At 38.9% G+C, this 27,146-nt stretch overlaps 1 protein-coding gene across 8 annotated transcripts in view; it reads left to right on the top strand.

Moving 5' to 3' along the window:
• LOC117936761 (RNA binding protein fox-1 homolog 3-like) overlaps positions 1-27,146 on the top strand; it is a 713,247-nt gene that overhangs the window by 613,887 nt on the left and 72,214 nt on the right. For 6 of the 8 annotated variants that reach the window (XM_034860139.1, XM_034860137.1, XM_034860135.1 and 3 more), the window contains 4 exons: positions 7,740-7,793; positions 18,308-18,400; positions 20,645-20,705; positions 21,292-21,345. In XM_034860139.1, the coding sequence (XP_034716030.1) occupies positions 7,740-7,793; positions 18,308-18,400; positions 20,645-20,705; positions 21,292-21,345 (262 nt within the window). The remainder of the gene's footprint in view (positions 1-7,739; positions 7,794-18,307; positions 18,401-20,644; positions 20,706-21,291; positions 21,346-27,146) is intronic. The other 2 variants (XM_034860141.1, XM_034860140.1) reach the window with 1 other exon arrangement.

The following is a 27,146-nucleotide window of genomic DNA, read 5'->3' as shown; positions in this document are numbered from 1 at the left end:
GAGTAAGCTCAACCTGCACAGTGGCAACAGCGCCCCCTACAGTCACAAGATACGGTGGTCACAGAATTTGGTGTTACAGCGGGACTGTTGTGCAAATCAACAATGTAACATTAACGTTAGCGGTAAGGGGTTAGTGATTAGCGTTATGATAGCAAGCTAGCGATTTTTAGAAAGTTTCAACTAAGAACTTGGTGGCAAGTATATATGCACAGGACTATATAGTGCACAAAGCAAGACTGTCATAATTTTTAAATAAATTATTTAATCCAAAAATACTTACATTTATGGGTCTCTCTGGTTGATATGGCAGTCATTGTTGCATCTGCTGCGCAATGTATATTACCCCTCGGTTACAGGTAAGCTTACGTCAAGCAAGCTTGCGTCCTTTCTAGTCATTTTTTTTCTTTTCTTTTTTTCAATTGTCTATGGTTTTAAGGGCCATACTCGACCCCTCTATCAAAATGAGTATTGGGACAGCCCTTATTCTCACGTACACGTGCAAAACCTAGGGGTAAGGGGTAGGGTTAAGACAGAGAAATGAGATTCAGCCTGTATGTCCTCTCTTGCCATGCACCTGCGTCATCTAAAAATACAAATGAATGTGGGGTTTCCATTGCTCTCATAAAAGCGAACAGAAAGCGCTTTCAAAACTGTTTTTACCCAGCATCCATCAGACTGCTGGCTAAGGACATTCTATCTGGCTTAAGTACCTTATCCCACCTCAGACTCAGACTCTGACACATTGAGACACATGCACTCTTACCTCATCTTCCTTTGCAATCGCCACGGGCACAAGCTTACACTTTGCAGTTCTGTATTTATGGTACTACTGTTATTTATTTGTATGTTGACTTTGTTTTTATCGGCTGTCTTTTTGAATTATGTGTGGGTTTTTATCAACTGACTGAGTGATCCGCACAAGTACTCCAATGCGCCTGTACGTTGTACTTGAGCAGATGGAAAAGAAAAAAAAAAAAACATGAATCGCCAAAAAATCTAAATTAGCTTTCCAAAACAGACTAAAAATCATAAAGACACCACTGAAGTTTAAGGAAATTTGAACGCAACCTGAATCTTAATTGTTTCCAGATGGTGTTGTGTTTGAAAACATCCAGCAAGGCTGACAAGCGTTTGTGCTGTGTTCAAGTGCGCTCAGGAAATAAATATTTAATTCAGAAAACTATTTACTCTATTTGGAATTTGTAAAAGGAAACACCGTTCCTTCCCGACTTTTAATCCTGGAAAAGCATTCCAAAGCATTTGGAACCACTGGTAACAATAGTATATGCAACATGTGCGTTTTGCTGGTGGACTTCCTTCATCTTCAGGGTTGGTGCTGTGACCTTGCCTTTGCTCTGCTGCCTGCTCCATGTTTATTTATTTATTGAAATAAACTACTTGATTCAAGGTCTAGTTATAGGAAACCACAAGGCTGAGCATTACCATACTGCCTGGAAGGTTAGTGTTGCTTCACTTATGAGATCATCCAAGCTGCTCCAAAAGCAGAGGCTCAAACTGAGCTTTTACTGATCTGAATTTTTTATAGTGAGATTTATTTATACTGAAGCTGTTGCTACTTAACACTGAAAATAATTAATTTGAAAATCAAATACACCTTAAAATGACCTCATCATTTTTCTAGTGTTACTACTGTGAACTAAGTTAGTACATCTCTCCTGTAAGAAACAGAAAGGAAAAACAAACAAAATTGTAAATTGATTTTTTATTCATAAATGAAATAAAAAATGAAAACACATTTTTCTTTTTACTTTTTAATACAAAGAACAAAATTGTATTGTTAGAATTTAGTAGTGCTGTCAACTGATTAAAATATTTAATCGCAATTAATTGCACATTTGTATCTATTCTAAATGTCGCTTGATTTTTCTCATTTTAATGCTCTTATCAACATGGAAAAGTGGATTGGCTTGCTTTGTGCAAATGTTTTTTAATTTTTTTTTAATTGAAAACAACATTGGCTTTTAGCCTACTGTAGTGTTCAATTTCACACCTAACATTCTCACTTGAAGCAGTAATTTACTCTTGCAGCAAATAATCTCTCACAATGTACACTATCCATCAATAAAGGGGTGAAAAAAAACTTTGACAAGGGGGGGTGAGAATTGTCATCAGCTGTGTGCTTGGCCATCAAGTGGTATTTCAGACTGTACGAGTGCGATCATAGCTCAGTTCAACAAAACACACAGATCACGTTTGTCTTGTCAATGGAACCATTTGGCAACTTTTAAAAAGTAAATGTTCCATTCAGAATCTTATTGTCCCGTCCACAGAACAGTGTCTGTAAAGCACTACAATTTAGATATAATAGAAAATGAAACTAAAAGGACCAAAACAAAATCTAAAACCATAATTTAAAAAAGTTACGCAGTTCCTCAGTCTGACTAAAAGACTAGTTTCTGGGGGTAACAATGGAAACAGAAGATGAAAGTAAGGAGAAAGATAGAATGAACAGGAAGAGAGAGGACTTTGACCATAAAAGCCCACATTTGACATCCGTAGGTATTGTCTGCTGGTCCTGCCCCACTCTTGAAATTATTTTGGAAGACTCAATTGTTTAAAAAAGTTTTAACTTCTACTTTGATTTAGGAAAATAAACTACACGTGGACTTTTGTGTGAGACATCGTTGCGTCCAGCAGAGAGATCCTTCTTCATTGTTGACTGTTTGCCATCTTTCTTAACTCATGAACCGTTTGTTGCAGCCAGTTGTTGACAATGGAAACGTTTCAACATTTGCAGTACACCAAATCCAACGTCATGCCTCCATGCAGGAAATTAACTTTCTACAAAACAGAAACACCAACATTGTTCAGAAGCTCCGCTAAATCTTACAATCCAGGGTGTGTCAGTACAACGTTACAGCACTGTTGGATGTGGTTTTGGTGGCAGCACAGCACATTTCTGAACATACCCATCAGTGATGCTGTCTGTTGTCAAAGGTGTAACAGACTTTACCATTAGAGATGACGAGGAAGCACTGATTTAAATCTGCTGCTAAGTTTAAGTTTAATATCACTTTTGTATTATTTTATAATACAGCACTTTTGGCCAAAAAGTTCAAATGTTGCAAAAAAGTTGTTTATCATGCATTTCATATTTTATATTTGCTTAGTCTTTTCTGTTTGCAGATTCCCCACTTGAAAGTGATTGGTGCATCCACCGTAAAGTTGTGAACTGTATTTCACTCAATGAAGAATTACTCACTTTCCTTCTTTTATTTTGGCAGATTTGGCAGTCCAATTTAACAGATCAATTTGCCGGATTGCTTCAGCCATTAGTTTGAAGCATTAGGACAGCAGTTCCCAAACTTTTTAGGCAACACACCCCCTTCTACATCCTGACCGAGTTGATGCACCCTCAATCTTTTTTTATCTTCTCTTTTTAGGGCCAAGTTAAAGTAAGGGGCTTTTGACTTACATTGGTATGCTTTGTGTTCAGTTTGTGCGGTAGATACGAGGGCTTTAAACAGCTGTTAGCCAGAACCTCACTGCACACCACACACTGTGGCTTTGGGCAATGTGCGTTGCCAGTCCAAGTTAAGCCCAGACCCAAATAAGTTTGATCACATTACCTTCTTTTACTTTCAGTCTGATGCCCACTCTCATTGCCTCTTTTCCCTTCTTGCCTGGGTGAAAAGTATAAGTCCTCTTGATTTGCCTGTGCTCTCCAATCCTCCTTTTCCTTTTCCCCTCATGTCATTTTTCTCTGTCTCATGCTCAGTTTCTTCTTCCGGTCTTGGTCCTTCGGGCCCAACGCATCTCTCCGTTTCTCTCTCCTCCAATTCCTCAGTCTCGTTCTTTCTCTCTTTCTCCTTTTTAATGACATATAACTTTAGATGTCCCATCTTACGGAGTCCCTGATTTTAGCAAGTTATGCATGTCTGCGTAAAACAATTTCAGCTTGGGTACATTTATTAAAATGTATACCAAAAGTTTTTAATTTAACATGTATAAAGCATTTATAAAGCAAAGTTTTCATATGAAAAATACCATATTCATTATTTATTTATGGGGCCACCAGAGGAGCTTGGTGATATTTTGTCAAAATAGACTTGACCCTCCCTTTGACAACAATTAATTTTTCTAAGACCCTCTAAAATGATTTAGAAAATAGGCATAACCCTGCCCAACAATTTTATTGATGCCTTATGTACTTTGCACTTGGCAAAGACATACCAATGTTTTTTGTTTTTTTTAAACCATGACATAGATGAGTTAACCTCTGCCTTCTGATCCTACACATCACACCCTCTGTTATGGTGGCCATTTCAGTAGATTTACTCACTGACAGTGTTGCAGAAACACAATAAGCATGGAAACAAAATGCACACTTCCTGCATTACTTCAAGTACTAAGGTACTCTTCTAGTAAACTAGTGTTCACATGAAATAGAACAATAAAACATGGAGTCTATTTAACAAAGCATGCTGGGTAAGCGCCAGAAATCACATTCGCTCTTGAATCTTTGCTAGTGTGGGTTCTAGAGGCATAGATGGAGTTTGACATTCATGCAAAAAACGTTTCTTTGTAGCAGCTGAGACCTGGGGCCTGTTGCACAAAACCAGGATCCGGCATAAACTTGTTTAACAGTTATTCTGTTGCCTTTCACTGTTGTTGTATTGAGTTTGATTTAAACCCTACTATAGAAGATGTTTAGATAGTTAGACATTTTTGCACTGGCACCCAAGTGGCATTCGGGAGAGTCTGGACTTTTCCCGGTGGGACGGTAGTGTTTCGAAGCTGCCTGGTGTGCGGCTGCTGCCAAGTGGCCACTGCCTGCCTGCCGACCTGTGCATTGCATCAGTGTCCACTCTCTCTGTAAAAGTAGAGATGAGCAGCGCGGCGTCCGTAGTCTGTGCAGCTCCAGGTTTATAAAGGACGCTCCGGAGATTAAGTGGGACCATGCAGCAATATTCCCAGATGATATCAAAAGCAGACTAGTCAGACAAATACAATGAGGCCTCGAAAGTTTGGGCACCCCAGGTAAAATGTTTTATTAATGTGCATAAAGAAGCCAAGAAAAGATGGAAAAATCTCCAAATGGCATTAAATGACAGATTACACAGATCTGTATAATATGTCACAAAAAGTTAGATTTTATTTCCATCATTTACACTTTCAAAATAACAGGAAACAAGAAAATGGCATCTGTAAAAGTTTGGGCACCCTGCAGAGTTAATTCCTTGTTCTTCCCCCTTTGGCAACTTTCGCATCTTGCAAACGCTTCTTGTAGCCAGCCAAGAGTCTTTCAATTCTTGTTTATCGTATCTTCGCCCATTCTTCCTTCCAAAAGTTTTTCAGGTCTTTGAGATTTCTGGGCTGTCTATCACACACTCCTCTTTTAAGGTCTATCCATAGATTTCTGGCACAATGCTCTCTGTTTACATTATTTTCCACCATGCGCACAGCAACAAACACAAATCAACAGAAAACTCTGTAATGAAACATCTAATAAGTGTATTGAAGCGGCTCTGTTGTTAGTCTTGCGTTGACCGGTTAGCAATGTTAGAAAGCACAGCCAGAGCGATTTGTCATGAACTAAGTAACAATAGTGTTTGCCACAATGCTAACGGCATTAATAACGAACATTCCTACCAAAATATGGTTTCCCCGGAGACCAGAGAGGTGTTGTAGGGCTCATGAAGTGTTGTAACTTTAATGTGTTGGCGCTGTGCACTGTAAGGTTTGTACTGTATATAGATGTATTTTTAATTGTATTTAAAATAAAACCATGTCTTTTTGACATAAATCGGCTAACTGTAACATTAGCAATGGATAGCTACTTTGCAAGCTAATAATATATAGACAAACATAATTAAGGTTAATGAAACACGATAACTATGTTATCAGTATTACAAACTACTTACAAGAAGCTGTATTGTGACACTTTAGATGTGTTAGGGAGACATGTTGGCTGCATAGACTTTATCCATGCTGTGCTAACGTTAGATTGCCTTTGAACAATGAGTCAAACTAACTTTAGTCACACAAGGAGATATGTCATTGTAATTCAAAAAACACAACGGTATTATGATACACACAACCATTAAAGATGAACTGGACTGGAATTTGAATAATGGTGATATAACAGATGGATTTTATTTCGTCTCATTGGTACAATTATTAAAATGGGTGAATTTGTTAAAAGGGATAAACTGGTAAGTTGAAAGTGTTGTTGTTGCCACAAGGGCGCCGCCATGTTGGAATTCCACATTCTACTACGTCGTTGGCATCCAAATTCTGTGACCATCGTATTTTGTGAATGTAGGGGGCGCTGTTGCCACTGGGCAGCTTGACCTTACTCACACAGACGACTTCGTTACAACTTTGTTACGCTATCAGCGTAAACTGCATGCTGTTTATAATAAGGAGAGTTTAGCGCAGAGAGTTTAAAAATGTGTTTTTTCCCTTGATATACTCTATATATACTTGAGATATAGGCTGTATTGCATTGATTGACTAGTGTCTAATCGTAAATCTAAACAAAGAAACTAAGATATGTGTGTGTGCGTGTGTGTGTTTATTCTGTTGGCCCCTAATAGACATCACAGAGTAGACGGTCTGTCAGTAGTCATTGTAGTTGACAGAATATGTGACCCATTGTGCCTAAGACCAGCTAACTAAACCATGAACCAACATCCTTCTCTACTCACCCTGAAGCTGAGATGATCATCGTGTCAGGACACAGTGTTGATGCAGAAAAATCTGCTAGTTCCATAGTAAAAATCTCGGTCACTGTTTCTGTACTTTTTTATTTCAATTTGACTTTTTGTTTTCAATTTCTTAGTTTAGTTTTTAAAGCAGGTTTGCTAGTTTAGTTCAGCTTTTATTTTTGAGTATCCTTAGTTTTAATTAAGTCTAATTTTTTAATAGTTTTAAAATTAGTTTTAGTCTCTTTTGAAATATTGGTTATTTGTCAGGGCCACTATTCAAAAAGGTCATAAAAAGCATTGAGTAATAACTCAATAAAAACATCACATATTTTGTGGCACAATTGTACCACTGGCAAGTTTGTGTCAGAGTTGAGCGTGCACTCTACAAAGTTCAAGAGAAGGGATACATGACCGGAGCGCAGCAGCGTCAGCGTGCGCACAGAGCAAAGGTTTTTGAGAGGATAAATGAGTATTATGGCACGTTAATATGGATAATAGCTAACGTGCAAATACATTTATTAAGCACAAACAAGATTTTTGTTTGCGCAAACAAAGTAATTTTTTTGCTTGTCAATTATTTATTTTCAAAATATAATGTATGTGCTTGCAAAATAGATGTCTTTGCGCTCAAAATATAGAATTGTTCACTCAGGAATGAGGCACAAAGGTTACAGCATACTACAAGATGATGAGAATCATTAAGATCAGCGGTGCGTGCTGTATGGGAATTCACCACCGTAATGTTTATTAACACTGCATAGATCCCCTACATTTATACATACCCCACCCCCCCCCCACACACACACACACACACACACACACACACACACATTATTTTATTACCACGACAGAGCAAACACAGCATTGAACAGCATTAAGTGCAAATGGATATTTCAATAATCTTCTTGTCGGCTGAAGAGGGGTTTGTTAATTGGGAGCCTTAACTGCTTGACCTTTTTAGTGTTTTAGAGTATGAAAGAACGTTGCAGGTCATCATGTTCTAATTATTTCCTTCCCATTTTTTTCTCTTCATCCCCTGCCCTCCTTCTCCCTCCTTGTCTTTCACAGCAATTTGGCAAGATTTTAGACGTGGAGATTATTTTTAATGAGCGAGGCTCTAAGGTAAGTTCACTGTAACCACACATTCATGAACACTCTCTCACATACATTATTTTCCAGCTGACTGTGTTTGTCCCCTGCCCTCATCTTGCAGTTCTCCACTCCTCTCACTGTCTTCACAGCTCTCTTTCCTTCTGTCTAAAAGTAATTACGAACCTTGAATCAATGACACTTGCCTGCAGGCAGCTTTTACACCTTAGCAGTCTGCAAAGCATTGTGACATTCAATGAATTGCTGCCAAGATGAAGTAATACATTGTTTGCGGATACTCTCAGTACACACTTTTGCTGTTGAAATGAATTTTGAAAATTAAATATAATTCCAATAGTAAATAAATCAATACTACTTGAATGCTGAAATGACTATTCAAATGTGTATTTTTTATAATGTGTTGGCTAACATTAACAATCTCAAAGCATCTTAGGGAGACATCAACAGCTGTTGAGAGGGAGGGACAGGCTGAGAAAGGATGGAAAATGTTTTTACATTTAAAAAAAATGTACATCCACCGAGTCAAAACATATCGCCCAGAGAGAAACGTATCAAGGACATCTGTGTTATGATCACAGACTGTATAAAAGAAGTGGATGGACGTGGCTTCCTGGACCAAAAAGTACTTAAATCTGCATTCTAGAAAGAATTTTACTTGCATTAGAAAATGCAAGTAAAACCAAGTAAAGTGAAAACTATAAAGCAGGGTATGCTTTAGTGCAGGGCTACATTGTGATTGACAGGCTGCTGTGGTAGCAAGCAGAAAAGGGCTGGCAATGTAAACCATGGCAATGTAAACATTGAGGTAGAGATGAAGTGAACTGGATTTTGGGTTTCTGTTTTCAACTAAAACGTTGACAATTCCACAGTGTTTTACTTCATCAAAGTAAGTTGTAACATTTTGGTTGACTAAAACTGTCTTGTGTAGCTTTTGGTTGCACCTTGCTAGCTAGCCAGCGCAAGCCAGGAAAGTCTGGTAAGAACGACAAGAAAGAAGTCAAGGGACGTAATTCCTGTCCAACAGTTAACATTCCCAAATATGCAATGAGCATCTAAAAACATAAAACTTTTTGTAACAAGTGTAAGATGTGCCTCATTACCCTCACAATATTACCGCTGCTTTCATGCTTCTGTAAATTTGACGGCTGCAAACAATCCAAACTTGCCAATGCTATCTCTCCCCTTTTAGTAAGTGGTTTAAAGATTAGGTTAAATAGTTGAATGAAAACCACCACCCCCATGTGTGGCCATGATGTTGGGGCAACATATTTTGTTTTGTTAATGACCTTCCTGCTGCTAATGTCTGGTTAGAGCAGGAGGCTAAAGATGGGAGGCCTCACCGTTAATAGAATGGTTGTTTGCTCCGTTTTTGGAGTCTTTGGAAATCAACCTATAGCTAATGTCGTTTAGGGATGAGGTTATGTTTGATTGCGCACATTGACACCAACCTATAAAAAGATTACAATTTAGACAACATATTCTGGCAGTGATCGTCCTTAACGCGTGTTTTAGGCTACAACTTTACATTGTAAATTGCAAATAGTTTTGTTTGAAAATACTTAGAACGTCAACAAGAAGTCACGTCACCAGTGTTGTCAAGTCCACCCATTAAAAGTGACTTTGGGCTTGTTTTCCTGTAAAGTTGCTTACAAATATTGGTAGTCGCGGGTTGCGTTTTTTTGGGTCTTGTTTCTAAAATGTAGTTGCTTATTTGGGCTTGTTCCCAGCTCCATAATAAGTTTGTCTTGCCTGTTCCCTCTGTCCCTCCCCTTTCCCACAAGAGACGGCAGATTTTTTCCCCCGGCCACTTCCAGCTTCTAATTGTCTCTCACCCAGATGGTAACGAGTACTAGTCAATCAGAGGCAGAGCAGGGCAATCTGTTTTTTTTTTGGTTTGGAGTCACGTTTAAATGAAAATATGAGTGAGTCGCAACTGAAGGTGACTGGACAGTAGGAGAGTTTTTGGAGGAATAAATGCCAGGGATAAAGTGGGCAGAGTACGGGAAGAAATATAAACAAAGACTGGGAGAAAGAGAAAGGAGTAAAATAATGAATTAAACCCGTTGTGGGGAATGACTCAAAAGCACTGTATTTAGTGTCTATATTTGGTATCCCATCAGTTTTCTAATGTTAAATAATGTTTAAAGGTGGTTTAACTCCCTCTTGTGGTCATTGTCCTGAAGGTCAGGGGGAAGAAAAATAAATAAACTGTACCATGTGTGTTCTGAAAAACTGCATCTGTCCACACGGATGTAAATTGACAATCTGTACACACAGTTTACAATCCATCCCCACGGATTGTAAAACCATGCACACGGATTGTAAAACCATGCACACGGTTTAATTATTTTTATTTTTCACGGATCCTAGGGGTCTACATAGAAAAAGTTGCTTGTTTTGGGCTTGTTTTCACAGGCCCAGTTGGTTATTTGTTTTGCGAGATCTGGCAACACTGAATGTCAACCAACATTGCTTAGAGCACCTTTAAGAGAAAATGCAGAAAGACATCCACTCTGAACAACCGTACCGTTCTTTGGCATTTTTACACACAGTGTTGGTACTTGTCAGAACTACAAAATACTAATAAAAAGATTGTTTTTTAGGAAACCAACTTGTTTATATTCAGTGCATTAATTGCGTCCCATTCCCTAGAACAGGATAAAGAAAAGAAAGCAGACAATTTGCAATGTGAGTAAGGAGCATTGAACATATCTAAATGTGGTAACGAAATGTCAGAAGGATTAATTTTGCATCTACTTCACACTTTCAAATATATTTTGATCCACTCCCCCTCTCAAGGGCAGACCTATGTGTTATTTATGCCAGTGAATCCTGTATATGCATAAGAGATCACGTCGCCGGTTGCTTTCGCACATATTATCTGGCGCAGCAATTACAGGGCAACGACTGGCCCAGGATACAAAAGCTGAAAGGGCTGGCTGCTGCTTGTTCAACAAGCCAGGCATTTCACATGGAGTTCATTCTCTGCCTTCTCACCAGAGATGGCAAAACTTAAAACATTTTCTAGTAAAAGTAGAAGTACTGATTTAACTCCTTTACTCATGTAAAAGTAACAAAGGACAGGCTTGGAAACTTAAAGTATAAAAGTAAATGTAACCTTGCAATGAGACAACCATTATTTATTAAAAGCTACCTGGCCCACACACATATAACTAGAGTGCAAGCTGAGAAACTTCAGTTGACATGAAAAGCTCTTTATGTTGGCTACATTATGGATCTAAAACATCCCATATATGATTATTGTGACGGAGACTGGGACTCCGGGTTAATATGATTCCAACTGAGTAGCAAGATATGAATTCATTTGTAATTCTGTGAGAATTCACAGATCCAGTTTCTCTTTTTTAATCTTTCCCTTAACATTTAAATTAATCTACATGTTTGTGTGTGTGCTCAAATATGGCTTTTGGAAAATAAATAAAGGATAAAATAGGAATTACTAAACAGAAACTAATTAAGAAGTTCCCCAAGTAATTTTTTATGCCTACTATCTCAAACATCTCCGTCAGATTAGGCCGAGGATGATTGGGAATGGCTTGCTGCTTGTCCTCCAAATCAAAAAGTCATATTGATAATGCATCAAGTGCAATGTACAGTATAGTCCCATCCAATTAGACTGAATATGGTATTGATTACGCAAACAATAATAACGGTAACTCCAGTGAAATTATTTTGAACTTGTTAGTGAGGACTAGATTAAGACTGTATTTGAAGCTGATTCTGGTTCCCGACTTGGCTGTGTTAAAACACGGACGGAGGCAACTTCTCTCTTTTGCTGCTTTATTACAATCAAGCACCTTGACACAGGTGAAGAACACAAACAACAAAATCATTAGCTAACTTACTTTAAATGTGCAAGAACTATAGACCACAACAGGCTTAAATGAACTGACAACACAAGTTATACAACTTACAGTTCTCAAAAACACAAACACACATCTCAACTAATTATCCTCTGACAGGACAGCTAGTCTCTTTTACTTTTCTCTCTTTACTTTTTAAAATGTAAGGAGTAGAAAGTAAAAAGTTGGCAGAAGAAAAAGTAAAGTAAAAAATCTGAAAAATTTACTTAAGTACAGTAATGAAGTATTTGTACTGCCTATCTCTGCTTGTCAACATAACTCAACATTGACAAAGAAAGCCAGCAGTATTTAGAGCAGGTACCCACTGTCTATATGCGTAGGTGAGAACATTTAGACTAATGTAGATAATGAAATTGACAACGCATTACCTCAGAACACTGGTAACTAGTTCTTTAAGGTGTTCCAAGGGACCGCAGGGGGTTTGGATCAAGGAGCCTCTGTACTCATATCTCATAGTAATTTCAATCACCAGGAGCAATTACACCGAGGGCTCAACAAGGGTTGAAGTAGGGGTGACTCTGTGTTGGCTCCAGAGCAAGTTATGTTGTGTTATCTGTGTCAGCTTCTTGGGCAGTATGCTGCCAGTGCAGACTGTGTAGGGAAGTTGTGGCTTACCGTGCCACAGACTTATTAGGGGTCCAAGCCTGAGTCTAAAAGAACAGCAGAGCTGTGGAACCCTATTGTTTTCCTAAGAATTTTCTTTTATTAGGTGTCCAAGACTGAGGTGGCTGGGAATTGTGGTGGCAAAGGTCCGTGGTTCACACAGCAGTGCTGTGGAACCCTATAGTTTTTATGCCATTTTCAGGTCTGGTCCAAAACTCTGCAAGGACCTCAAGCGCAACAATTGACCCACCTTCCAACACTAGATTTTTTTTGCTATATCACACAATGTGCAAAGCCAGCTTTTTTTTAACTCGTCCTAGGCCATGCCACCCATCTGCATGAAACCTGGTAGGTAGCACCACCAGATTGACAAAGTTATGGAAACAATTTTGCTACGATAAAGTATGAGCATTTGACGACCAAACAAATTTTCCTAGCTAGCCAAACACAAACGTTATCATATCTCGGCCAAATTAATTGATATCCGCAAAATCCTGGAGGGTGATGGCAAAGATCAGCTATTAGGGGATGCTATAATCAAAGATTATGTGTTTTGGCCAATAATTCAATGCATGAAAATGTGTCATTTGCAATTGCAATATCTCTGTCATATTACATTCAATTAACATGAATGACTTGTGATGCTGGTTTGGCATGTAGCTCTGTAGCTCTGGACCAAATTTGGCAATGATTAGCCTTTAGGGGGGCACTGTAGTCAACATAGACCAGTTTGGGCCCTTTTACCCCTTCTGAGGTCGAGCGAGCACTTCTGATTCATAACTTAACACCTTTATAATTATATTAGTTGAAACTTACCTTTTGGAGCTAAAGGCTAGCAGTCACCCCGTTCTGCTTATGTCTTTGTTTTATTCATAGCCAGTAAAGAAGGTTTTGTATCCAGCCTAGAAGTCCAGAGTTTTTGGGGTTCTTTGTTCAATGAATCCACACTATTACATCCAAGATTGATACACTGTATGTAAGAAATTAATTAGAATAGTGTGTCGTTTATATGAGTGATAATGTTCAATATGTTTATTTTGCACTGATGACTCCAAATATATAGAACTGTTTTAGAAAACACAAATGTTTGTGTGGCATTGCTGTGTGTGTGACATCTATATATATCTGTGAGATTCATATTCCGTTTTATTCATTTATTTCTCTTTATGGTTTTACAACCTTTTTAACATTCAACATTTAAATATTCTAATAGCCCAACTTATCCTGAAAAAAATGATGTTCATAGATTGACTATAGACAACAAGGAGGCTATAGCCTCGTATATTGAAGTGTTGGAACTTTGTTAAAACATTTTGCACGCGTCACACAAGCTGTTGAATGGCAACAGTGTTTGCTGGCCTACTTGATATGCAAGATTTGCGGTTGTTATTAAATTACTAGACTTACCCGAGGAGGAACGGTTGTTTTTATCATCATCATCATACGTGATGTCCACCACCACACAGGCAGGGCTGGGACTCTCTTCACTTCATCCGGCGGTAAGGACAACACTAGCTGCTGCTTGTTGACGTGCTTGGCTCAAACACGGAGCATTGTTCGGCTTTTAAATACACTCCACGTCTCCAGATGTTTCAATAAATTCAAAGTGTTACCTTAAGAGTCTGCATCCTTTCATGTGAAAATCAACCAATCCTTGGAGCGTTTTGCCTTCTGTATCTTCATCAATCCTCTTGCTATCAGTTCAACAAGGGTGCTGAGTAATGGCACTGACGTCACGCAAGTTGACGCCGGAACACCAGTGGGCAGTAAAACATATCAGTCACTGAAATGTTTGTTCTTATCCGGTCTTGTTACTATCATTTACGTTGGAACCGGTTCCCTATTGGCACTGCGTTTTGGTACCCAACCCTAGTCCCTACACAGTTTTAAAGAAGGTAGGGGACACAAACTATGTGATCAGCACCCCTGAGGGTAGACGACAAACTTATTATTTTTTTTTTATTTTGCCACTTATTTTTATGGTAACATTTTTATTTTGCCTTAGACCAAACAGCTTTAGACCAAACAACCTCAGACCAAACAGCCTTATACCAAACAACCTCATACCAAACTGCCTCATACCCAACACCTCATACCAAACCACCTTAGACCAATCAGATCAAACAGCCTCAGACAAACCAGACCAAACTGCCTCAGACCGAAAAGCCTCAGACCAAACACCTCAGACCAAACAACCTCAGACCAATCAGACCAAACAGACTCAGCCCAAACAGCCTCATACCAAACAGCCTGAAACCAAACAACCTCAGACCAATCAGACCTAAAAAGCCCGATATACGAAGCAGACCAAATAGCCTCATACCAAACAACCTCATACCATCCAGCCTCAGACCATTCGGACCAAACAGCCTCAGACAAAGCAGACCAAACAGCCTCAGATCAAACAACCTCAGACCAATCAGACCAAACCGTCTCAGACCAAACAGACCAAACAGCCTCAGACCAAACCATGTCAGACCAAACAGCCTCAGACCAAGCAATCTCATACCAAACAACCTCAGACCAAACAACCTCAGACCAAACAGCCTCATGCCAAACAATCTCAGACCAATCAGACCAAACAGCCTCAGACCAAACAGCCTCATACGAAGCAGACTCAGACCAAACAGACTCAGACCAAACAGCCTCATACCAAACAGCCTGAAACCAAACAACCTCAGACCGATCAGACCTAAAAAGCCCGATATACGAAGCAGACCAAACAGCCTCATACCAAACAACCTCATACCATCCAGCCTCAGACCATTCGGACCAAGCAGCCTCAGACAAAGCAGACCAAACAGCCTCAGATCAAACAACCTCAGACCAATCAGACCAAACCGTCTCAGATCAAACAGACCAAACAGCCTCAGACCAAACCATGTCAGACCAAACAGCCTCAGACCAAGCAATCTCATACCAAACAACCTCAGACCAAACAACCTCAGATCAAACAGCCTCATGCCAAACAATCTCAGACCAATCAGACCAAACAGCCTCAGACCAAACAGCCTCATACGAAGCAGACTCAGACCAAACAGACTCAGACCAAACCCATTGAAACAGTGAATGAATTTAAATATATTGGTGTTATTTTAGACTCAAATCTTAATTTTAAAAAAGACATCTAGAAGAGGAGTTAAACAATTAAATACAATCTGGCAAATTTTAAACAGATCTGACCCTCTCTCTCCACGGAAGCTGCAAAGATATCTATGCATGTCCTCATTTTCTCTCACATTTCTTACTGCATCACTAGTTGGAGGCAAGCACATGAAATAACCATCAAATCTATACAATCTGTTTACAAGCAGGCTCTATAAATGTATTCCCCCAAAGGCCATTTAGGCACCATCATTGTAAGATTCTGGAGAAACACAATTTCCTTAATTTTGACAATTTTGTGGGGGGTTTTCAACTCTGTGTACAGTTTCAGCATAGACTTTATTGACAGTTGACATCCACAATAACTGCCAGGGGGTGCTGGCGCTCGTGGGAGGTCTGCGGGAGATCCAAAACAAAAAGGACAACAGCTGGAGCATTCATTAGCCATGAGGTCCGGTGCAAAACAACCATGAAAACAACAGGCATACGATTATTGCATATGAAACTATCAAAAGGCCTTTCTCTGCTCATAAACATGCTCTAGCTGATATACTTTTTATTTTGGATCGATTCAAATATAAACAATGAGCAAACTAATTTAAGACACTGTACTACAGTCTGTGTAACAATATATTTGGACATACTGCTTTCACTAATCCGGTATAGCTCCAGCCAGAGAGAAGAGTGACAAAACGCCAGCGCCTGCCAAACAGAATTGTTACATAAAGTTTTTTTCATATTAAAATTGATGCTGCTGTCTAAATGTTACATCACAGTCCAGCAGTACAAATATTGCATTTTACTCTGTGCTTAAAAGGTTAAAATGGTCACTGAATATGTCATGCATGTGACAACACTGGCACGTTTGGGTTTTTATACATGCTACTGCTGTGTTAAACCCTCGGAAATCAGTCTGCGAATTGTTGTGTATTTGATCTTGAAATGTTGTTTGAAATAAAGTAGGCATAATCATAATATTACAAGATAAACCATTAACATTAGTAGTATAGAGCCTACTTTACAATGAGGAATTCAAATAGTCTAAAAAAACACAGGTTTTCAGCTAGACTGGAGTGTGTGACGTTAGCTGTTCACAGCTTTTTGTCTAAGCCCCCCCGCCCATTTCCAGTACATGAGATAATTGGTATTCATTGGTCCGGGTTATGGTCATATCTGAATTGTCGTGAAAAATCTGGGACACTGAATTACTTACTTTATTATTTCAGGCCCTGTTAAATATTCCTGTAATAGCTCAATAGGGACTGAGAACATATTCAATACTTTTTTGTGAATTTACAGTGAGTGTAACATATTTTACATTCTTTACATTACTTTTAAACACTATGGTATTTCACTGCCATCAGTTAACAGTTTATGACTTAAGTTAGATATTTTTGTCAAATGATATTAAAATGACTGTTGTCTGTGAGACATGTCCAGACTCTATCCGGATAAAGGGACGAGTAGGTTGAATAATCATAGCACAGCCATATCAGGATTGACATCCAGCCAAGCCTTGTCACCTGCTTGGAATGACATCATCCGATAAAATGGGTGTCATCAGTTGTTATCGCTACCATACATAGTATGGGCTCCTGCTCTACCTTCTGGTTATAGGCCGTTTTCATCCAATTGTAAACTGAATTACCATAATGCTCGATTGCAGCAATGTAAGATGACCTAGTATGAAGAGGTAGGAAGTAGTATTAAAAGAGAAAAGTTGGGATGGTAGATGGGTCAAACAAACACAGGACTTTCACTAGCAAGATTGGCGATTGTGTCCCGTGTGAAACCAAATGTGAACATAGCCTCTATATAAAGAAACTATTGTAATCACAAACTATACTGTCCACCAAGAAAAAAATGCAGCATAGTAATTAAAAACAACCCATGTTTTTATGAATAGCAACTTCTTGTGCTTTACCCAAACAATGACCAATTCCTTCTAACTATTATAACCCATATGCTGTACAAAAAAGATACCCGCCAACAGGCTATACAATAAGACAACCAAAATAAGCTTTATGTGTTCATAGGACTATGACTATGACTGGACTAGGTTCATATGAATGTGATTAAACAAGTGCCCATGGCCCTAAAATATTTCTTTGCAAGTTCATGAAGTGTGAATTCTTAGACCGCAGTTATATTTTAAAACAATCATCAGGTAGAATGAAACAATAACTCCTTCTCACACTTTCCAGAACAATTATAGCAGAGATATTCTTTAACTCTCACTCTGCCTGTTTTAAGCTCATTGACGTACATAGATGAGGCTTAGCAGTTTGGAGGCATGTTTTAACCACATATGGGCTGCTTGAGTGAGCATCTCCAGGACCAGTCTGAGACACAGACAGGGTCTCATGAGCGAGCTAGGTCCTGGGGCTCAGAGGGTCACGGCTGACTGATGCCGTTGAGATTGTAATTGTATGGAACTTACCTGCTCTCCCACAGGGTGTCTGCGCACAAGCGGATCAACTGCTTACTACAGCAAACACATACACACACAAACACACACTGTGCATATAAAGACTTTCACCCCATCTGCTAATTCAATTAGGTCCAGTTCTTACTGTAAATGCATGCACAGCAGAGTCTGGGATGCTAGAAGGAACAGAGAATGTAACACACACACACAAACAATGATGGAGGTAATTCCATTATTATAAGGGCTCTTGTCTGTTGTTTGATATCCTGTGTTCCCAACTTTCCTTGTAACTCTAGCCCTGTTATTCATGTTTGTCTAACCAGCCTGACCTCTCTCTGGCATCTGCTTCTAGTTCTAGACCTCCTCCTTATCTCTTATCTGCCGCTCTCTCATTAGTGCTTTGTGTCTTTTTCTTCTCTTTTCTTTTCCCATTTGTTTCATCATTTCATTTCTGGACCTCCTTCCTTTGTTGCTTGATTTTCAACCCCACCTCCTGGCCACTGCAGGGCTTTGGGTTTGTAACATTTGAAACGAGTGCAGATGCTGACCGTGCACGGGAGAAACTAAATGGTACAATCGTAGAGGGACGCAAAATAGAGGTGCCTTCTTTTTCCTGTCTCTCCTTACCTCTTGCCCCCTCTTCCTTTTTTATTCCACTTCTCCTCCCCCAATTCTCTCTTTCCTTTCTCTGCCTGCCTGACGTTTCCTGCAATACTCCCTCCCTTCCCTCTCTTCATCCATATCCTCTCTACTGCCTGCTGCACCTTGAACGCTGCATGCTGAACACTGATCCGTAAGTGTGTGTGGCAAAAGAAAGACAGACCTATTTAGTGGTGTGTGGTTATGTTGCAGTGTTTTTTTTTACACGAATGGTGAATTTGGCTGAATCCCATTTCTCTGTCTTACCCCTTCCCCTTCCCCTATCCCTTTGTCTTACCCTTAGCCCTTGTCCCTTGATACAGAGTGGTAAGGGCTAGGGGTGAAAACATATCCCTGTGAAATAAGACACCACTTGGTTACCGTTGCGTAATCATACATTGCCGCCAACTGGCTGTTACATCACCAGAGGCGAAGTATTGATCACAAACTTCCAAGATCCCGTCTGCAAGTGTGTATGTCGATTGCGTGGGTTTTGACAGCGGTGTCATATGCATGTATATTTTATAGTTTGTTTATGTTCACTTTGGTGGTGGTGGTTCAGATGCAGATGTTCTTATCTGTGTACTACTTAGGACTGTTTGCAATAAAAAAATTATGCACACTGCATGGTGTGTTGTATATCTGTTTCAGTTATCATTGTTTTGATGTCATTGACATCAAACCGGTTTCTTTATTAACAAAAATAGGTTGTCTGTATTGCCCAATAAAGTACAGGCAAAAACATTATAAAAAAATATATTACAGAACCATTATCAACTATTTCTGTATATTTTACATGTCACATACATGTAGTAAAGGCACTTAAATGTATAAAACTATAAAAAACATAAGACCACACAACAAAAAGCTACAGCTATTTGAAAATTCCAGACCACTGTTGGCCAGTAACCTTTCCCTCAAACCCCATTTCTTTGATTTGTGTCCTGTATCATAACGAACAACAATTTACAGGTGCATGAACAGGAATAAATTACAAATGATTACAATTATACAGTACCAATACAATAATGAATTGCTACAACATGAACGCATGACTCAGTTCCATAGTTGCTTTGCAGAATATTTTGATTAAAGAAACTTCTGCTCGTTTTCAGCCAAAAAGTGGATCAGCTGCTGGGTTTCCTCTGGCAAATCCTGTGTGATACAGGACGGTATATGTAAAGCACGTATCAATGTCTCCAAAGCAAGTAGTGGTATGCCCTGTTATCCAACAAATTTGCTGCTAATGCAGTTTGGTAAAACTGTAGACATGCATGGAGTACATTTAAGGCAGAGAAATGCGGGACTGTTGTGCAAATAAGCAATGTAATGTTAGCCTAGCAAACTAGCGATAAAAAAAAAAAAACAGGACTGTGTAGAGCACAAAACAAGACTGTGGTTTTTAAATCAATTATTTAAGCTGAAAATATTTACATTTATCGGACTCTCTGGTTGATCTGGTCGCCATCGTTGCCGGTTGCGCAGTGTATTCGGGGTACCCCTCGGTTTCAAGTGAGTGAGGGGAAGGGGTAAGGGGAAGGGACAGACAGAGAAATGAGATTCAGCCTAAGCCTTTGCTAATAATGTGTTGTGTCATATGTGATTGTGTCTGTGGCATGTGCATGAGATTAAAGTGGTATTAATTTGAGTAATCTGTTAACAATTTGCACCTTCCAAATGGCGATCAGTTATATGTCAGTGTGTCTTAAACTTTGTTAAAGCCCTCAAACCTTGACAGTTAGTGTTCCATTTTGATGTCACCATCCTCTTTCCATCTGTCTGTTTTCACTGTATTTTTGGCTTTGCACATCAACGTCTAAAACAAAAAAAGAATTTACACTGTCAAACAAGAACAACTCCAAAACTGTAATTCTTTTTTTTTTTTAAGATCTTAAATTTAAATCACTGAAATCTTGCAGGGTTTTACAAACAATGTCTGTTGACATTCATTCTCAATTTTAAATATACATTATATTTTTTACTTTCTCAGATATTGTTGAATGTGTTTCAACATCACACTTTTGACTCACTGCATGTAGCCTTAATCGCTGAAATGATAAAATACCAGCATGGCATAGAGTGGCTGTGATGTGGATTAGCCACAGTATGCACAGTTTTTTTCTGTGTGTGTGTGAGTGAGAGCGTGAGGGAGGGAGTGAGTGAGTGAGTGAGAAAGAGACTAACCTCTGTCTGTCTGCTGACAGGTCAACAATGCCACAGCCAGAGTAATGACAAACAAAAAGGTGGCAAACCCTTATACAAATGGTAAGACTTCAGACTTATTAAAATAATTTAATCATGCAGCTTTTCCAGCCTTTCCAAATGTTATTGGACCGAATGGATCAAATTCAGATTATGAAGCAAGGTATTTCAAGGGGGTTGCTTCAAAGTCAAGCCACTTCCTAGGAGCACATGTCTTCTACATGCACACACACACACACACACACACAGACATATGCACACCTTCATCCTGTTTGAGGGTGAAGAGAAAGATAATGATCCCTGAAGGGTTTTCCGTTTGTCACTGTTATCAGGCCGCAGGCACAAACACACACACACACACACACACACACATACACACACACAATTGTGTCCTCCCAACTCATCTCTTTCTCTTAATCGTGCTTGGTCTGTTTGTGCAATATTATCCTGTGTAACTAGTTACAGTCAAGATTTTCATTAAACGTGCTGCATTTACTCATGTTTTATTGTTGGTGGCACAGTGTCAATTGTTTGATATGCACAGTGAATGCCACTGTGCATATAGAAGGTTTGTTTAACATTCCCTGTGTGTGTGTGTGTGTGTGTGTGTGTGTGTGTGTGCGGGTGCGTGCATTTTTCCCCTGTGCAGGCTGGAAGCTGAATCCAGTGGTTGGAGCAGTATATGGCCCTGAATTTTATGCAGGTAAAGAATCAAACAGTGCTAAAAAGAAAAATGCATACTGTACTGCAGAGATTTGAAGTAACAAAGTCCAAATACTTTGATAATGTACTCAAGTCGATTTTTCAGATATTTTTACTTTACTATTTATTTTTGTGCTGACTTTTTACTTTTACTTCCTACATTTTAACACAAATATCGGTACTTTCTACAAAATTGACTTGTTCCTTTAGTTTAAAATAATTTCATTGAAGTGACCGTTGTTATATTTCGAGTCATCGATACCAAGTTCAATCTAATTGGATTGGAATATACATTGCACTTGACGCACCACTAAAAGTTGACTCAACAGATTCGGCGGCATTCATTCATTTGCTGCAAAACTTTTGCTGCAAATTATTTGCTGCAAATCATTGCAGTTTGATGGTGCTAATGTTAGCACATAGTAGTATGGATGGCGACATGATTGAAAATGAAGAAAACGGAGTTCCCAGAGATTCGGCAGACAAGCAGCATGACATTCCCAGTCATCCTTGGCCATATCTGACAGAGATGTTTAAGATAGTAGTCATCAAGAATGACTCCTGGCCAATGTGCTGCTTAACCCTAAAAGTATGGGTAACTTCCTAATCAATGTCTGTTTAGTAATTCATATTGTATTCTTTATTTTCTTTCCAGAAGCCAAATTTGAGCACACACACACACACACACATACTGTACATGTACAGTAGATTACTTTAAATGTTAAGGGGGAGATTAAAAAAGAGAAACTGGATCTGTGAATTCTCACAGAATCACAGTTGACTTCACATCTTACTACTCAGTCATGGATTCCCAGTCTCTGTCACAATAATGATTACCATTTAAAATACAGGCAATAAAGAGCCTTTTTTCCTTGTCCAGTGAAGTTCTCAGCATGTACTCTCGTAACATTTGTGTTGTCCAGGTAGCTTTGCATAAAAATGGTTGTCAACCACAAGGCTACTTTTACTTTTACACTTTAAGTACATTTCTAAGCGAGTACTTTGTTGCTTTTACTTGAGTAAAGAAGTTAAATCAATACTTTAACCAGAGTATTTTTTTAACACAAGTATCTGTACTTTTACTTGAGTACAGAAAGTGAGTCGTCTTGTCATCTCTGCTGCACTGTAGAATCCCTTTTTGTACTGCTTAGTCGTATATACACTGTTTTATTTTTTTTATTTTTTATCTTTATTCCCTTTTCCTTTGTCCTTTCTTTGACTGTGTTCATGTGTTGTGTGGAAGATAAATCCACCTTGCAATCCTGACACAGATGACTGATTGACATGTGTTTGTTACTGTGTTTTAAATATGCATATAAAACAAAAACTGCTCAATCTTTCCAACAGCTCATACACACATGCTAGTCCAACACTAGTCTACTTTTTCAATAAATATATCCTCTGTCCTCTTAAACCTGAACTCACTTTATATAACAGTAAATATTACTTAAATAGAAGTAATGTAACATGGTCCCGCTACACGTTCTGTTTTGCGATGCCATGTTATATCTTGCCACGATCTGCGGTGCCCAGCTACGTCCTGCTAAGTCTTGTACTGCCGCCCAGTGCCCTGCTATGCCACAAACTACTACAAAGAACTACTACAAACTACTCATTTTTGTGACTGTTATTGCCACTCTTGATTCTAACCAGGAGTTTTTCCTTGCCACTGTTGCACTGTTGCTTGCTCTGGAGGAAACTACTAGAACTGTTGGGTCCTTGTGAATTCTGGAGTGTGGTCTAGACCTGCTCTATCTGTAAAGTGTCTTGAGATAACTCTTGTTATGAGTTGATACTATAAATAAAATTGAATTGAAATTGAATTGAAATAATCCAGCCATTTTACCCAATGGAGTGTCTTTCTGGCCAGTTAACCTCTTCAACTCACAGAGAAGCAGCACAGGGCTTGTCACTTAGTGTGCTTTTTTTTTTCAGATAATTTTAATTATTGAACACTAAACCCTAACCTTAACCATTGTCTTCGGTCATATACATGTAGATGCGACTTCCATTTTTGTTTGTTGTTCCGTGAAAATGTCTCATCAATTAACATTTTAGGCATTCACAGTACATTGACTCCCAGTAACTGAGATGGTTTATTTTTCCATGGCTGGAACAATATTGTAATCAGTAAACCATATCTAGTCATCATATGTAGTATTAGTATTAGTAAGTATTAGAAAACCCACACTCATACATACTCAGTCTGGCTTGCAATTTTATAGTATGGTAATGCATGCAAGTAATCTTTAAAGCACCACTCAAATTTGCCAGGCCTAAACAACACTATATTCCTCAGTTTCACCCAGGGGGATGGCTGGATGGATGGATGAAAAAACAGGAAAACCGCATGACACAAAATCATGAAAATCAGTCATGCCTGTGTCATGTCTGCCCTTTTATTTTTCTATTTGTTCATACCTTTTTCACATTAAATTAATGTATCTTGTGGCTCAGTTCTAATGGCATTCATTCACCCATACATACAGAGTGCAGTTTGTATCCACGCCTCCACCCTGCATGCTTTTCTGCATTTCTCCAGGTGTTTCTAATTCTCTTTCTCTGTTCTCATCACTCTTTTCTCTCTATCACCAAATGAAAAATTCCCACCTGTAAGTGAAGGTGCATGGGATTGGGATTTCTTCTGGAATAGTTATGAGTGCATTTAATGTAGTTTGGGCATGAAGTAAACCAGGATGTAAAGGGGAATGTAAGGGCAATTAATCACCCTTTATCAGACGGTTTTCACTGCACCAATCAGCTGAATCAGCCTCCATAAATCCTGGCCAGCCGACAGTGCATTCAATCTCCATTGGAGGGCTCGGCTAAAGGTTTATTGTGTGCAAATTCCATTCAGAAGAATGACCTCCACATGCATACACACCCATACTCAAGTACTTATGAATACCTGTATGTCCACATGCAAAATTATAAGCATATATGTACAGTTTGTCTGGTGCTTTCATGCTCAGGTATGCACCAAAACCACTAGACACTCAAATTTACACACATCTACACATAGACATATAACTGAACACACATGGAAATTTTGAATTCTCAAATAATAGCCAGGGATGTGGTCTGTTTGAAATATTATACAAAATAGTAGAATTTAACTCAGGCCTAAATTATTGTAAATAAAATAGGCACACAAAATTAGTGGATCTTAACAAACCCAATGTATTACCCATATGTATGTGTGACCATGGTTCTAATGCAATTGTTCATGAGAAAAACTTTAGACAGGGAAAGTATAACTGTGACAGAAATCAAAAAGGAAAAACATGTCATTAATTGTTGTGGCACGTCCTTGTATCTAAACTAATTAGCAGTAAATCCTAAAGTCAACGAAAATTAGTATTACACTATCATTAAAGAGAAGCTATTATGCTTTTTCATCTTTTCTGAACTATAAATGTTTTTATATGGTTATAAAGTAATGTACCTATACTACCTATACCAACATGTCAAATAATGAGGTAAATGCATTTAGATGTCAACCCTGCAGACAGCTTAGGTTGGCTCTTCCCAGCTCAGAATGTTCGGATCTTATTGTGTCTCAGTGGGGTCTGTATCAGTGTTGCCAGGTCCGCTTATTGTAAGCGACTTTGGGCTTGTTTTTTTGTAAAGACGCTTACAAATTTTGGTTGTCGCAGGTTGTGTTTTTTTTGGGCTTGTCCCTAAAGTGTAGTTGCTTATTTGGGCTTGTTCCCAGCTTGTCCTTGCCGGTTTGCTCAATCCCGCCCCTTTCCACATAAACACTATAGACAGCAGCGTTATTTCCCACCCACTTCCTGCTTCTAATCGGCTCTGACCCAGATGGAAACGAGTACCAGCCAATCAGAGGCAGAGCAGGGCAGTCTGTTGGCTTCTGGTTAGGAAAATGCGTGAGTAGCGACTAATGTTGAGTGGACTGTTGGACAGTTTTTGGAGGATTAAATGCCAGGGACGAAGTGGGCGAAATACGTGAAGAAATATAACAAAGACTGGGAGAAAGAGAAAGGAGGAAAAGAATGGATTCAACCCGTTGTGGGGAACAACTCAAAATCACTGTGAAAAAGTTTCTATATTTCAAATCCCGTCTGTTTTCTAATGTTAAATAATGTTAAAAGGTGGTTTATCTCTTGGGTAGTTGAAGCTCAGGGGGAGGAAATAAATAAACTCTAGCCTAGTGTGTGTACCGTTTACCAATCTCAGGGCTGCCAGGATTAGAATTGAAGATTAGTTAAAGGATTAGAATTTATGTAAATCAGTGTGTGGTCCTAGTTGGTCCCTCAACCTTAATTTAACTTTGGGTCCCTGGTCCCTTCACCAGGGACCCCTGAACCTGTTCACCACAGATCGAGATCTTCTCAGCTGTTGCTGACACATGCTACTGTCTCTGTGAAGTGGCTCATTATGTTTGGCACATTGTCTGGGTCAGTTCTTATATCATAAGAAGTTAATAATGTAAATGATGGCCAGATCGTTGAAGAAGGCGAGAGCCATCCTGGCTGATCCTAGTCATCCTTTGTGGGATGAATTTATGCTGCTGCCATCTGGGCGCAGATATAGTCTGCCACGATGCAGAACAAACAGACTTAAAAGGTCATTCATCCCACCGGTTATTACCATTGTTAACAATACTCTGTAAATTCAATTTAAATTATGCTGTACTGTGGTTGTGTTTATTGTTGTGGTTTGATAAGATATTGTTACTGCTGGCTGTATTTCAAATTGCCCCTTGGGGATAATAAAGTTACCTTGAACCTTGATGTAAATGCTAATGCCCTAAAACCTGTTGATACTACAACAATGCAAATGCTCTTAACCCTACAGTTTTGCACATGTCATGTAAGACTTGATTTCTCCATTTTTTTGCACAAAAATCTCCAGAAAGTGCTATTTAATGGTTATTTTTCAATTTCTTTTTCTGGGGGTATCACCCCCACACATAGAAAATCCCAATTTAAACCCTGAAGGATAATAATGCTGAAAGAGCCAATGAAATTGCTTTGTGCGCGGCAAAATATGGGTTGGCCCCAACAAATCTCACTCCAAGGTTTTGGGAAAAGTTGGCAGCTCTGCAATCTGTCCACATGGATTGTAAAACCGTGCACACAGATTTATTTATTTTTCTCTTCCAGGATCTTAGGGGGGCTCCGTAGAAAAAGTCGCTATTTTGGGCTTGTTTTCATAGGCCTGGTTGCGTATTTGTCTTGCAAGATCTGGCAACACTGGTCTGTATTTGGATACATCCCTGAAACCATAGACATAATAAAGAGTAGACGCCGCATTGGCTGCTGAGCGCGAGATTTCCAGCCGCCATCTTGGACCGGTCATACTCGTTACTCAGCAGCAGAAGATACAAGAAGCCAGAGCACTGTGCAGAATATATTCCTGATCAGATCAGCGGATTTTTTTTACCTTATCTTTTGAACTCTGGGTTCTGTAAATCATTTTGAATCTGTGTTTTGAAAATTGCTACATAAGTTACGTTTTGCGAGTTTTAAAGGGAGATTCAAACAAGTAAATCTGCAGTTTAAATAAAAACTACCACTTTCATTTCATACTGCTACTTTGAATAAGTACTGGTACGCGTGCTTTGTTAGGGGTGAAAGATATTTCAACGCAGTATCGTTAACCAGCACATCGTTATATAAGTGAGTATAACCTATACATTATTCTGGGGGTCCTAAAGCAGCAGTAATGTATGCTTCTGTTGTTATTGCATTGGGATTGTCTCTGGTTTAGTTGGGATTTGTTTAAGACTTGCACGTTATACTCTTATAAGATATTATATATATATATATATATATATAT

This window comes from Etheostoma cragini, chromosome 21, assembly GCF_013103735.1.
Source record: "Etheostoma cragini isolate CJK2018 chromosome 21, CSU_Ecrag_1.0, whole genome shotgun sequence".
Classification (NCBI taxonomy): domain Eukaryota; kingdom Metazoa; phylum Chordata; class Actinopteri; order Perciformes; family Percidae; genus Etheostoma; species Etheostoma cragini.
Note: the sequence above shows the minus strand (reverse complement) of the source record. Positions and strands in the feature narration are given on the sequence as shown.